Below are 13,802 nucleotides of genomic sequence, written 5' to 3'. Positions count from 1 at the left end.
ACAGGCTGTCCAAACAGAGCCATAGAGTACAAGAACCCTGGGTTCTCAGCCCAGACTGCTCATCAGAACCACCTTTAAAAACACACCCAAGTCACGCCCAGACCAACTAGATCAGGATTTGGGGGGACTGGCTGGTGCACACCACTTTTTAAAACAATGGCTCTCACCCCTAACTTGATCAGATTTACCTGGCCCCACTGCCATGGTCTCTGATTCAGGCTGGGCTGGGGAGGGGTATATGAGAACACGCAGTTCCAACAGACTCCCTGGTGATGCTGGTGCTACTGGCCCAGGGATCACACTTTGAGAACCACTGTTTCCTAACCTCCCCAGCTGACTCTGATCAGTGCAGCCAAGACTGAGGACTGCTGTATAGAAGAGCACGCTCTGGCCAAGGTGTGCAGGGAAGGAATTACTGGAGCTCTGCCACCAACCTTGGGTTTGCCAATGATAAGCCACTGAGGTTTTTCAAGCCTCAACTTGCTCCTGGTCTATAAAATTGAGATATAACAAAGAGATCCTTGGTTATTTCTACAAATGCCTTTTTTCAAAGGGCTACTACACATGAAACACTGATATAAATACACATGGAAAGGAAAAGAAAGTGGTCTTATGGGCAATAAAAAAAAAATAGCTTTCAAAACACAGGAAAGCTAAGTTCTTGCTCATAGGATTTCAGTACATTTGGAGACACATCAATGGGGATGGTCTAGGGATGCTTGACAGTATCAAATGGGCACGTGCTGTGAGTCATTCACGCTGTTTCCCAGACTCACCTGTGAGGACCTTGCAGAGCTGCCCTGGCATCTGGGCCTCAGGAGAGGGGCTGGGTGTCAAGGACCACTTGCGGCTGACCAGATGCTCTTGTCCCTGGGAACTGTTGAGGGGCTGGATGAGCACCTGCTCCTGCCCAAGCTGGATGAGGCCAACCTGCCCAGAAAGAGAAAAGCAGATGTCAGTCATCCTCACTCGCGCCCATCCAGGACCAGCGGCAGAGGCTGGGGAGGCCACCCCACCGAGGCCTGGGCCCGCAATGGGTCTGCAGCTCTGCAGGGTCCGAGAATTCATGGAGCCCAGGAATGAGCTCATGTGTGATCCAGCAGTCGTGCCGGGGATCAGGCGATGGAAGGCAGAGGCTGAGGCACAACAGCTCCCGTTCTCTGTGTTCACTTTCAAAGATATATTATTCTGTTTTTGTTTTTTTTTTTTAAAAACTTATTAAACTATTTTTAAGTCATCCCCCAAAAGTCAGCCTGAGAAGGTACCTCCAAAAGTGTTGGGAATGAATGACAATTATATCCTGAATAAGAAAAAAAAGTGTGTGTGTGTATATATATATATATATATATATATATATATATATATATATATCCCTAGGGATCACTGTTTAGACTATTTAGAATCACTCCTTAGACTATTTATAATTTTATTATCCCTGGGGATTACCAGAATTAGAGAGGATGGAGTCAGATCTTAGTGTTAATAGTTTGGTGATAGGACATTTGTAGCTTTTCTTCAGTGTTTCAAGAGAACTTGGCAGAGTACCTAATGAATTAGATTTGGGTTCTAATTTAAAGTACATCAGTGATTTAGACCTGTAATTTTAAAATCTTATCAGGTTTGTAAGCAGTATCAGAGTGTATAAGAGAACTTAAGACTTCTTTACAAGACTAGTAACTCATTATTTACAAGAACCATTTAAGTTCTTGCAAAGGATTTATTCTTTAATCAGACTACAAAAGAACTTGAAAATGAAACTGAATATGCTAAATTTCTAAACATGGTTTTAAAGGTTTAAATGTTGTTCATCACCAGATTTGTAAACAGGATCAAATGTTATCCAAAAGCTCCTTAAAAAGAATTTCAAAAACTTGCTAGATTATAATGATAACATGATTTGTAAATTGAACGAAAAACTTAAAGACTAGGATTCTTAACTTGCCGCTTTAGTGGAATGACTATTAATTTTTAAAAACATATACACAATGCAGAGAACTTTTCCCTTCATTTGGAACCAATGTTGACAGCATTGAAAGTCTGCCCTCCTTCCCAGGATACTTGCCGCTAGCTTCCCTCTGAGTCATCAACAAAACAAGGTAAACCTCCCATAAGGAACCTGACTGGGTATTATCCATGTTTGCCCGCTGGACCCTGCAGCCCACAGACCCTGCTCTGGGTTCATTCGGGACCACTTTTGCCAGCACGGGTTCAGGAGATAGAGCCAATGTGTCTTAGGCGGTCACAGACATCCCTGCTTCTCTCTCTCTCCACACTACTTTCTAAAAGCTGTAAACATACTAAAGCAATGCCTCTCAAACTCCAGTGTGCATCAAAATCACCTGGAGGGCATGGATGCTCACCAAGAACACTCATTTCTAACAAGTCCCCAAGTGATACTGCTGCTGTAGGCCTGAGGACCACACTTTGAGAAGCACTGGTCTCCACCACAGCTCAGCAATTCCTCCAGCCTCAGGTACAAAGTTTACTCACACCAAGGGATACAGACTCCTCTACCTTCTGAAAGGATGCATCGATACGAATCCTTTGGAAATAAATCAGATCAATTATGAAGATCGCCTACAAGTTTTAGTCCTCAAATCACAGGGTGAGACCATACTTACTGCTCTAAGCAGATTGCAAGGTTTCCATTTCATTAGAACTTCTGCCAAGAACAACTCAAGAGATTTTACTGCCCAAATAAAACTGTCTTAAAGTGGTACTGCATGACCTGCCGGGAAGCACGGCTTTCTCCCGTCTCCTTTGAAGTTAAAACCTGAGTTTGTTCACTGTGACACTTCAGGGAGGTGGTTGTGGGGGCCAGTGCAGATCCCCACCGGAAAGCCTCAGGGCAGAACCCCTCGAGAACTGTCAGTGGAAATGTCCATGGTTGAAACAAAGTTGGCAGATGGGCCCGCATGGAAGGAGGCCATGCTCCCTGGAGGACACGCTCCATTCTGACAGGGTCCCAACCTCCCAAAATGCTCGGGCTGCGGGAGGGCAAAGCCCCCCTTGTGTCTAGCACTTTCCAAGCCAGTTATCCTCCACTCAGGCCAGCGTCCGAGCCGCAGGGTCAAAGACCAGCTAGCCAGTAGTGCTGGCGTGACACAGCACAGAGAATCTCACCATGGTAAGAAAGCCTACAGGCACGTGCATGTGCACACACACACACACACACACACCAGACACACACATAACCACGGTCCTACCTCCTGGTGGCGTTTTTGCCTTAGAGGATCATTTTCACAGGGACCCACATGCTGGTTTCAACTACTCAGGAAAAAGAATAGCAAATTTGGTGAGACAGACACATGGGCCAAAGACCTGTACTCAACCACGCAGTCATGCGCCCCCTTGGGCCCAGAATTTCAAGCAGGCCTGTGGCCAGAACGAGCATCTGGAGGGGGCATAGGGCACAGCCTGCCCGCCCAGAAGCCACCACGAGGAGGGACTCGCCCCTGCCCTCCCCAGGCGCTGCCAGTGGGCACCCTGAAGCCCCAACACCCACTGGGTCATTGCAGTGATAAGACGTTCTGTGAAAAGTGCTGTCTCCACCACCACCACCCCCCTCCCTGCCACACACACACACAGACATACACACACATAGACACACACAGAGACATACATGTACACAAATACACATACAGACATACATGCATACACACATGCACACAGATACATATACACACATGCACAGACATATACACACATGCACACACACACACACACACACACAATCCAGCACAGGGGAGAAACCTGTCAGCCCTTTCCCTAACCATCCTCTCCCGCCCCTTTCCCTACAAAAACCAGTCCCCTTCGCTGGCACTCTGTCCCAGCCCACTACCCGCTGTGTTAGAGGGCATCTGTCACAGCCCAGGGCATAGTTCGTGCTTTTGAGGCAGGATCAGAATTATGCCTCCTTATGTTTCCAATGTCTGCCACAGAAGACTGACTCAAGAAAAACGTGAGTGAACGGGACTGTACTGGGATGGATCAAATGAAACGGGCGGAACAGCACGCACTGGACGGGCCGGCGCGGACCAGAAGGCCCCAGCACGGCACTCTCGCAGCCCTGCGGCCGCGGTCCTGTCCCCGGCTGCATGCTGCTGCCGCCCGGCTGGTTCTGAGAACTCCTGAGGCCCAGGCCCCACTCCAGGCCATGTGAGTTAGATCCCTGGGGGTGAAACTCAGGCACTGGTGTTTTTTTAAGCTCACTGGGAGACTCTGATGCAGCCAGGGTCAAGAACCACTTTCCTAGCTTCCAGCTGGCTGCCGGAGAGGCAGCCACCTCCCGTGTCGATCCAGCATCGGGAGGTACCCTGGGCGCGGAGCAGCTGCACCAGCCTGGGCCTTCCTGACGGGGCATTCTGCCCTGTGGCCCAGGAGATGAGCAGGGCTTGCTGGGTTTGCACTACTCCTCTGCTCACCGAGAAGTGAGCCACTGGGAAGTGCTCTTGCAAGGCCTCCCTGTTCCACAGACAGCAGCAAGGAAATGCCTCAGATCACAGTATACGCAAGAGTGCTGCAGACCCCATCTGAAGGGGACTGGACTCCACTGGAAGACAGGACTGGAAACCCAGAGGCCTCTGGCTTTTAAAGGAGACAACAATCCTTGATGAAATGAAGAGAGAAATCTTACATCTTCTAAGATTTGGTATCCTACTAAAGAAGTTTGTCGCAGTTGCTCAGTCGTGTGTGACTCCGTGAGCCCATGGACTGTAGCCCACCGGCCGCCTCCATCCATGAAATTTTCCAGGCAAGAGTGCTGGTGTGGGTTGCCATTTCCTTCTCCAGGGGATCTTCCCGACCCAGGGATCAAACCCAGGTCTCCTGCATGGCAGGCAGATGCTTTACCTTTAAAGAAGCTTGGGGCAAATAAAATGTATCAGGTGTAACCTAATATTACAAAAGTTCTGAGTGGTTCCCTTTCAGTTCCCTTTGTTCTGGAAGCTGGCTTTGGGGGTTTCAGGGCTGCTTTAAGACAGCATTATAATCTGAGTATTATTAACCCCACCCCACCTCCTGAAGCAGGACTAGCTCTCCCTGCAACTGGAAAAGTGAATGAAGGTTAGAAAGGTTTGCAAGTTCCTAACATTAGCAAGACTTCTTTGCATAACATGAAAAATGCGTTTAAGAAACTCTGTTGCATGCATGCTGATGCTCTGCCCTCTGTCTGGGGGACCTGCCTCGTGACTGGTGACCTCGCCATCCTACAAAGGCCACACGGGGACTTCAGTGCCCAGGGAGCCTCCCAAGCCTCTCCTTTTCAGGAGGCTACGGCTCCTGGGTTCACTGAACCGGACCTTCGGGGGCCTCCTCCCCGTGCATGGGTGAGTGCAGCGGGTTGGAGAGGAGAGAGCAAGTCTGCTCCCAAGAAGGTAAAACAGTCCTGGGGCTGCAGGCCCTGCTACACTGGCCTCAGACTTTCGGTGGCGGGGGGGGGGGGGGGCGGGGCGGGGGCGGGGGGCTCAAACCTGTCCCAGAAGGAGCAACCCTGATACAGCACAGGCATGAGGGGCCTCCCAACCTCCAAAAGGAGCCCCCCTTTCAGGGTTGCGTTGCTGCCTCTGCAAACGTCAATTGGTCTGAACACAGATTCTCGGTCTTTACTCCAAAGTCAGGCCCCCCGATTCTACCACTAGACAGTCAGTCACAGACCCCCCTCCTTCAGACCCCTCTCATGTAGCCTTCCTCTCTGCTTCTACCACCCAAGCCTTGAGGCCCATCGCCTCGCCCTTCCAAACGCCCCCTGCTCCTGTCCTCCCCACACTGCTCTCACCAGGGGCTCCCTGGTCAGTAGCCTCGTGGTCTCCAGGCCAGTGATCCTCAAAATGGTCCCCGACCAGCAGCAGCACCTGAGAACCTGTCAGAGCTCAAGCTCTCGGGGCTACCGCCAGATGGGTCAGAAAACCTGGGGGATGGGGCCCAGCAAGCCAGGTAGCAAATGCTGCCGGGAACACCGATGCCAGCTCAGGGCGGAGAACCGCTCATAAAGGATGAACTCTGCGTGGGCACCCTGGCCCGGCCTCCTCCATTCCATACACCTGTCCATTCAGTCTGCCCCCACCTCCATCCCAACTTGCAGGGCCCTGACTTAGGGAAGGCCCTGGCCCGGAGACTCTGCTATCTCTGCTCCCACCCCGCCCCACTAGACCCAGAGCCAAGCCCACCCCACCCTGCTTCCTTCCGCCCAACACCCCCTCCCCACCCCCAGCCTGCAGGCTCAAGAGTATGATCCTTCCCCTTCGAACCTTCCAAGACAGGGCCCCACACCCTACTTCTGAGGCTCACTGGGAGCTACCAGAGGGTCCTACACACGGCAGGTGTATGATAATGATCTGCTCATTCAGTCAACAGCCTTGACTGGGTGGTTGATCTATAAATGGAAAAGTCTGGAAACAGCCTGTGGGGCAAGAGAAGAAATGTGTTTCCAATACCTTAACATGCCAGGCTCTCACTAACTGATTTCAGACTCTATCTTACTTCATTCTATCCACAGCCACGCAAAGCCAGTGTTATTCACCCTGTATGACTGCAGACAGGGGCATTCAAAGGAGGTAGGTGACTTGCTCAAGATCACAGCCCGGAGCAGCCTCACTTCCAAAAGAATATGGGTGTGACGGTGCACCTGTGAGCCCGTGTGCAGAAGCACACACATGGAAGGTGCTGACTCTGAGTGGTTCCCCAGGATGTACTGGCTGCAAAAACATCTCCTATTCCACATATCCAAGGTCTGCGCTATCTCAGAATTCAGGTAATAAGCTCCAAGAATGCCATCAAAGAAGACACCTTCAGTTCACCATTCCATCTTGTACTTCTTTTTTAACAAGCTGCCAACTAAATACAAAGTTCAGATGGGAAAATCTAGCTATGTACCCCAGGTAAGTAACTAGATAGGCTCAGGTATTCAAGGTTACGGTCACGGGCAGCCTGATGCTCACAAGCGGTGGGTACAGAGAGTTACTGTCAAGCAGAGTGAGCATCCTTCCAGGGGAGCTGGTGGGAGGCCTTAGAATTCTATGCTCCAACTTCTCCCCTTCAATTCCTCCACATCCTAAATTTCACAACTGTCTTTTCCCTCCTTGCCTTCCTTAACATCCAGTCAAGACCAGTTGAGATTGGTCCTTTTCATAAAGCTTTAAAAACTGTTTTGCATTTTCCAAATATATTTATGCTGTGCATGATAAATTCTTCAGTAACATTAACTGATGAATGACTAAGGGCTGCGTGCCTTCCCCACACCTGTATCAATATCATGATGCAGGATAACCTGGTGTGGCCTCCACACCACACAGCTTTTGCCAAGACTGCTTCCTACTCAGCTATAAGTGATCAAGTAATGCTGCATTTAAAAGCTGGGCAATTCTGTGGTCAATGAAAAGGGCAACTCTAAAGGGAGAGGCAGCAACCTCCCAAACTGGCCCCTTCATCACTGATATCACGCTGCCCTCTTGAAAGTGTGGGCCCCCAACTCTTCTAAGCCACCTGCTGACTGCCTGGCTGACCTCAGTTCCACCCCATTCTTATCTGGACCACATTTCTTCCCCTATGGGAACGGTGAGCACTCTCCCAAAAGAAAGTGAAGTCGCTCAGTCATGTCCGACTCTTTGTGACCCCATGGACTGTAGCCTACCAGGCTCCTCCATCCATGTGATTCTCCAGGCAGGAATACTGGAGTGGGTTGCCATTGCCTTCTCCAGGAGATCTTTCTGACCCAGGGACTGAACCCAGGTCTCCCACATTGTAGGCAGACGCTTTACCATCTGAGCCACCAGGGAAGTCCCACTCTCCCAAAAGCTCCTGAGCAGACTGGAATGAAGAGCTATGGGAACTAAGAGTGTGGGGAGCACATGGGTGAGAGGCTCCCGCCCAGGCCCTGCCCTGTGGTCAGGCACTGGGCAGAGCCAGGCCTGCTGGCCCATGGGGCCCCAGTGACCAGCCTGGGTGAGACAGACATAAGCCAGCATCTCTCAGAGCGTGGATGTGACTCCAGAGAAGGTGTCCTGGGACCATCCCTGACCTCCTGTTCCTCCTGGGTGACCTGGAAAAAGGGCCATACCCCAGAGCTCCTGGGTGTTGCAGGTGGCCCCAGCATCTTGCCCACAGCGCACCCCCGCAGGCCACAGCCCCAGCTAAGAGGCGGGCATGTTCCGGCCGAGGACTTCCCTGACCCAGTGCTCATGAGGCAGGATGGCCCCTGTCCAGCAGACCAGACGCTCCACCTGTCCACCCTACTCTCTTCACACGTGGGGACGAGAACAGCCCCTCCATCCTCTTGCTTCCGACAGGCAGCACTGAGTCTTTTCAGAGACGGACGCTCACTCTGTCTCTGCCGTTCCACCTCCACTGTCTGCTCTGGTGCATCTCAACCCGAAGTTTCTTCAGAATCCACCGGCCTTCCATGATCTGGTCCCATTCACACGAGGCAGCTGACCCAAACTCACATAAATCCTCCGGGAGGGAAAATATCTTCCTCGTGTGCCCAGAGTTCATTGTTTTGAAGTTATATACAGTTACAGAAACTTCCCCAAACCTATGTTATGCCTGAGGACTTCTCTGAAATGTAAATAAAACGAAGATGCATAAACGTAAACCAATTAATACTTGAGTCCAGGGTCTCTGAAGATCAAAAAAGGGAGCTTACACAGCTTTTCAAGGTAAGACAGACAAGGGAAACGCCACAGACCCCCACCTCTGCCCGCTGTCAAAATGCGGGGCTCCAAGGGTGGAGAGCAAAACGGAGTGTGAGATTTACTTCCCCTGCCCCCATAAACAATTAAGGAACGATCTATTTTAATCATGCCTCTCCTTCAAACAGGTATCAAATGTCTCGGGGGAAAGACAGCTCAGGGAGCGGAGCCCGCACACCCATCCCTGCAGACAACACTTCTCATTAGGCCGTTCCGGAGATGTGAGATGCAGCAGGTTTAATTCAAACTCAACACCAGAATAAAATTTTATCGAACACATCCATGCCCACCTGTTTCTTTACCGTCTTACGGCTGCTTCTGCACTCAAACGGTGGTGTTGAGTAGTTGGGACAGAGACCGCATTGCCTGCAAAGCCTGCAGTGTTTACTACTTGGTCCTTTCCAGAAAAAGTTTGCCAACCCTGCTCTACGTGATCCTTCAGACACAGCGAGGCTTTAGAATGCTCCCAACTGTGGGCACCAAAACTCATCTACTGGGCATTATTCCTTCCCCCATTCCTCATGGTTGAGTCTGTGCTGAAAAACACACAACACCCGAGTGAGATCACCATGGGGCTTCTACCATGGTCCAGAGGGGCTAACACAGCGTTACCGCCCAGCGGAACTGTCTTAAGCACACCGAGTACCAAAATCAAAGGCGGGGTGTGATGCGAACCTGGTTAGCCTACATTCCTGCTGCTTTCTTTTCTAGAAGAGCAGGACCACTCTGCCACCAAACAGGTCCACTCCAAGTCACCGGGCAGTCTCTGAACCACTGCCCTTCCTCTATAGGGTGTATTAGAAAGAGGTGTCCAATGTCCAGCTTACATGAATGGGATGAACAAGGCAGACGAAACCACAGAAGTACGAATTTAAAATCTAAAGTCTTAGAGGGGCCCCCACCGCAGCTGGCACATGCTTAACGCAGCCTCTTTGCCTGTTCCTTTATCTAAAGCACAGCGCCCTCACATGGTGCTGAAGGGAAGGGCAGTCCTGCTGCAAACCTGGAGGACAGAAAGGAACTCTCACAGCTTAGAGCCACGTGAAAGGGCCCAGCACTCACTCCGGGAGGACCTTAAATCAGTGTTATCCAGATATCCACTCTCAGCTCCTTCGCAGATAGCGCCTCGCTGGAAACTTTACACCAAGAAGTATAAACTCTGACCTCTACAGAAACTCACTAAACCGCAGCAAATGGGATTCAGATGTTTCCATGTTCAGTACAGTGATGTGACCTAGACTTTAAACACTTTGGCAAAAACAGGAAAAATGATGTGGGCCTTCCAGTCCCTCCCAGAACATGATACAGCCTTGACCCGAGTCCTTCAGTGATCTGAGCCTTTCTCACCCTACTTAAGCCTCCTCACCCACAGCTCATACTCCCCGCCGCTGTTCCACACTAGCTCCTACCAGGCCCCTCCACAGTCCCTTTTCCTCATTTAACCAAAGATGCCAATTTCTCCAGTCCAGCAAATGGAGATCACATTCTTATCGGAACTCAAAAAATCCTACAAGGGGAACTGGTAAAGGCCAAGTTAAGGGAATTACTACCTAAGTTCCCCTACACAGCTGGGAAGAGAGCAGTCTTACATAAAGACTCTGACCCTCAGGGTTTCTGACCTTTGTGGCAGATTCATGTCAACATGTTGCACGCTATGTGGGTAAGGGTGGGAGAGTTCTAGAAGGTGAAGTGGGGAAAGCAGTTTCCTGTGCCAGGAAAGGACAGACACAAAGGAGAATCAGAAACCACTTCCCCAGAAGATAGAGAAGCATGTTCTGCGCCCATCTCAGTCTGTGCCGGGTGAGGGCAGGCCATCTGCCAGCCATCTGTGCCCCTTGGGGGCACGATGAGAAGCTGAGAAGTGCTGTTTGGGCACCAATGTAACCAAGTGAGCCAGTGTGCAAAGGCAGGGCAGAGGTGCCAAGGATTTCCTCCCTCCCTCCGAGCACTCCACAGGTGTGGCAACCGCAGGAGGGGTGGGGGGGGTAAGGGCAGATTACTGCCACATCCAGAGAACTTCCAGGGACAGAGAGAGGGGCTTATCACCAAGGTCAGCATTCCTCAGGCCTGGCTGAGGGTAGGGGCCAACAAATGCCTGCTTGCAGCGGAAGGTAAAACTATTAGGGACACCTTCCCTTTCCTTGCTCCCACGTTTTAACTAAGAAGAGTAGGTTAGCGGCCTGTCCGGGGACCCCTCCAAACATCCTTTCCTGGGTAAAGACTCAAAATTACAGAAAGGAGGCCAATGCTTGGCTCCATCCCCAATTCAAGAACAGACGAACTGCACACATACAGATTGGTGTTCCCCGTGACACGCACACAGTACACCTGTGCAGAAGCCAACAGGGCTCTCTCTACATCTCGGCCAGGTGCACGTCTCAGTCTAGGGGCCTGACGGATTTCATCTGGGCTGGACCTGTGCTCCCAGGCAGGCTGCGGCTATCTCGCTGTGCACCCCACGTCGGTGCTGGCCTGACGCAAACGCACCTCTGAATTTTCAGGACTGAAAGCGGTGGATAATGAGATGACTCCCCTTTCTTGCCCTCTGCTCCTAGACCCTCTGGAAGGTTGGGGGTGCTCCCTCCTGCCAGCGGCAGAGCACACCGGAGGGGAGGCCCCACCGCCATCCCAGCCCTCCCCGAAGACCTCCCTTCACCCCCACCCTTGACGCCCGGACAGATCGCCAGGCAGACCCGGAGGTGGCAAGGGCTGTACCAGGCCGCCGGCGGCGCCGCAGGCGCTGAGCGAGACGATGGAGCCGGGGTGGCCGAGCACGCTGCCGGAGTAGAAGCACAGCTCGGCTGACCGTCCGCGGCGCCCGCCTGCGCCGGCCTCCTCCACCTCGAAGCCGCCGGACAGGAAGCGCAGGTCGCGGCGCATCTGCAGGTACAGGTCGCGCCCGAAGGCCGGCAGGTGCAGCAGCAGGGCGCGCTCCCCGAGCCGGGCGCGCGGGGCTGCGGGGGGCGCGCGGGGCCGCCGGCGCCTGCGGGGCCCGGGGGCGCCGGGCAGGGGCGGCAGGTGCACGTCTTCCAGGCGCACCCGCCGCGGGAGCACCACCTCCACGTCGGCCGCCGCGTCGCCGACAGCTGCGGGGAGAGACAAGACGCGTCAGCGCGGCGGGGCCCGCCCTCCCGCCCGCCTGCCGCTCGTGGGGGCCAGCGCCGGGCATCCAGCGCCAGCGCGGTCCCGAGACGGCGCCCTCGTCCCGTCCCTCGCCCGGGCACCTTCGCGCCGGCCAGCGCCGCCGCCCGGGCCCCGCGCCACTCCGGACGCGGCCGGCCCGGCCCTCCGGGGACGCGGCGCTCGGGGGAGCCGGACCTCCGGCGGCCGCCCGGAGCCGAGTCCTCCGGCCGCGGCCCGCGCCCCCTCGACCCCGCGGCTGTCCGCGGCCGGCTACCGCGGCGCGGCCGCGCAAGCAGGCGGAGGCCGCCGTGGAGGGCAGGCGGAGGGTGGCCGCGGGAGGCGCGGGCGAAGGGGCGGCGGGAGCGGGGCGCTACCTGTGCCCGGGTCCAGTCCCCAGAGCAGCAGCAGCAGCAGGGGCAGGGCCAGGGGGGGCAGCAGGACGCCGTCACACATGGTCCTCGGGAGCAGGCGCCCCCCGCGCGGCCGCGGCGGAGCAGGAGCGCGCGAGGCGGCGGCGCCAGCCGGAGTGAGGCTCCCCAGCCTTCGGAAAAAGTAATTAGCGCTGCGGACAAACCCAACGTGGTAAATCTCAAGCCCCGCCTTCTTCTCGGGAGGCGGGCAACGATTGGACTCCCGCTTTCTCCCGCCCCGCCTCCCCCTCGCCGATTGGCTGGGGCGGGCCTGACCCAGAGTGCGTAGTTAGGTTGTAAGCACTTTCTTACACGTGGTTTCTGGGCAGTTGCGGGAATGGGGCACCAGGTGGCGCAAGGGAGCCGCGTGAAGCCGCGCAATCCCGGACCACTCAGGGAAGACTCGTGACTGATGTTCAGTTTGTCCCCGTGTTTGGAACTCTGTTTCCCTGGAAGACAGGCCAGAAATTGTCTAGCTTTAAGAGACTTCACCCATAAAGGCATACTATCTGTGTATCTAAAGTAAAACGAGTTTTGGTTGTTTGTGGGAGTCCAGCAGTTTCGTGCACAAGGTGTGCAACTTTGCATGTTAGAAGAAAAGCTATGACAAACCTGTGGTTTTTCCAGTAGTCATGTACGAATGTGAGAGCTGGGCCATAAAGCAGGCTGAGAGCCAAAGAATTGATGCTTGCGGAACTGGAGAAGACGCTTAGAGTCCCTTAGATTGCGAGGAGATTCAACCAGTCCATCCTAAAGGAAATCAGTCCTGAATATTCATTGGAAGGACTGACGCTAAAGCTGAAGCTCCAATACTTTGGCCACCTGATGCGAAGAACTGACTCATTTGAAAAGACCCTGATGCTGGGAAAGATTGAAGGCAGGAGGAGAAGGGGACGACAGAGGATGAGATGGTTGGATAGCATCACCGACTCAATGGACTTGAGTTTGAACAAGGTCTGGGAGATACTGAAAGGCTGGAAAGCCTAGCGTGCTGCCGTTCATGGGGTCGCAAAGAGCTGGACACAACTGAGTGACTGGACAACAACTAGTTACATTCAAGGCAGTGGTGTTTATGCAAAATCTTCACACCTCCTGTTGTCTTTATCGTCACAGAAGTCAGTGTAACTGGTGAGATCACACCCTCTGACAGACTGAGAAACTGGGCGAGAGAGAGCTTAAGGAGCTTACTAACTTACCCAGTGAGTTCCTGTCAGAGCAAGAGCCAGAACTGTGGTCCAGACTTCCAGCCCAGTGCTGCTCACTACAAACAAGAGCCCTCCAACGCAAGCAGTAAGGAATATTTTCCAGTTTTACAGATTAGGAGACAGGCACAAAGTGGCAAAGCCTGGACTTGAACCCAGGTCTTCCAGCAACAGAATGACTTCATTCTTTTCCTCAGAATATAACTGAGGTCTTCAGGAAAGTTGGCTCCTTTAGTTTCCTGAGGAGCATCTTGTAAAAACAATACAAAATGAATTGATATGCAGTCATTCTCAGTTCTCTCTCCTTCTTTTCCCGTCCTACCCATTTTTGTTTTCTCAAAGTGGAGGGGCTACAGCACTTTTCTTGTACTCTGCGGAGG

General features: G+C 53.1%; 1 protein-coding gene across 2 annotated transcripts in view; it reads right to left on the bottom strand.

Moving 5' to 3' along the window:
* The window catches only part of ADAMTS17 (ADAM metallopeptidase with thrombospondin type 1 motif 17), a 388,819-nt gene extending 376,519 nt beyond the window's left edge, over window positions 1-12,300 (bottom strand). For both annotated transcript variants that reach the window (XM_065906211.1, XM_065906212.1), the window contains exons 1-3: window positions 12,185-12,300; window positions 11,403-11,773; window positions 777-930 (exon numbers count right to left, since the gene is read on the bottom strand). In XM_065906211.1, the coding sequence (XP_065762283.1) occupies window positions 777-930; window positions 11,403-11,773; window positions 12,185-12,263 (604 nt within the window). In that variant the 5' untranslated portion in view covers window positions 12,264-12,300. The remainder of the gene's footprint in view (window positions 1-776; window positions 931-11,402; window positions 11,774-12,184) is intronic.
* Window positions 12,301-13,802: the final 1,502 nt, after the last annotated feature.

Source organism: Muntiacus reevesi, chromosome 15, assembly GCF_963930625.1.
Source record: "Muntiacus reevesi chromosome 15, mMunRee1.1, whole genome shotgun sequence".
Lineage (NCBI taxonomy): Eukaryota > Metazoa > Chordata > Mammalia > Artiodactyla > Cervidae > Muntiacus > Muntiacus reevesi.
This window is presented reverse-complemented; position numbering and strand designations above follow the sequence as displayed.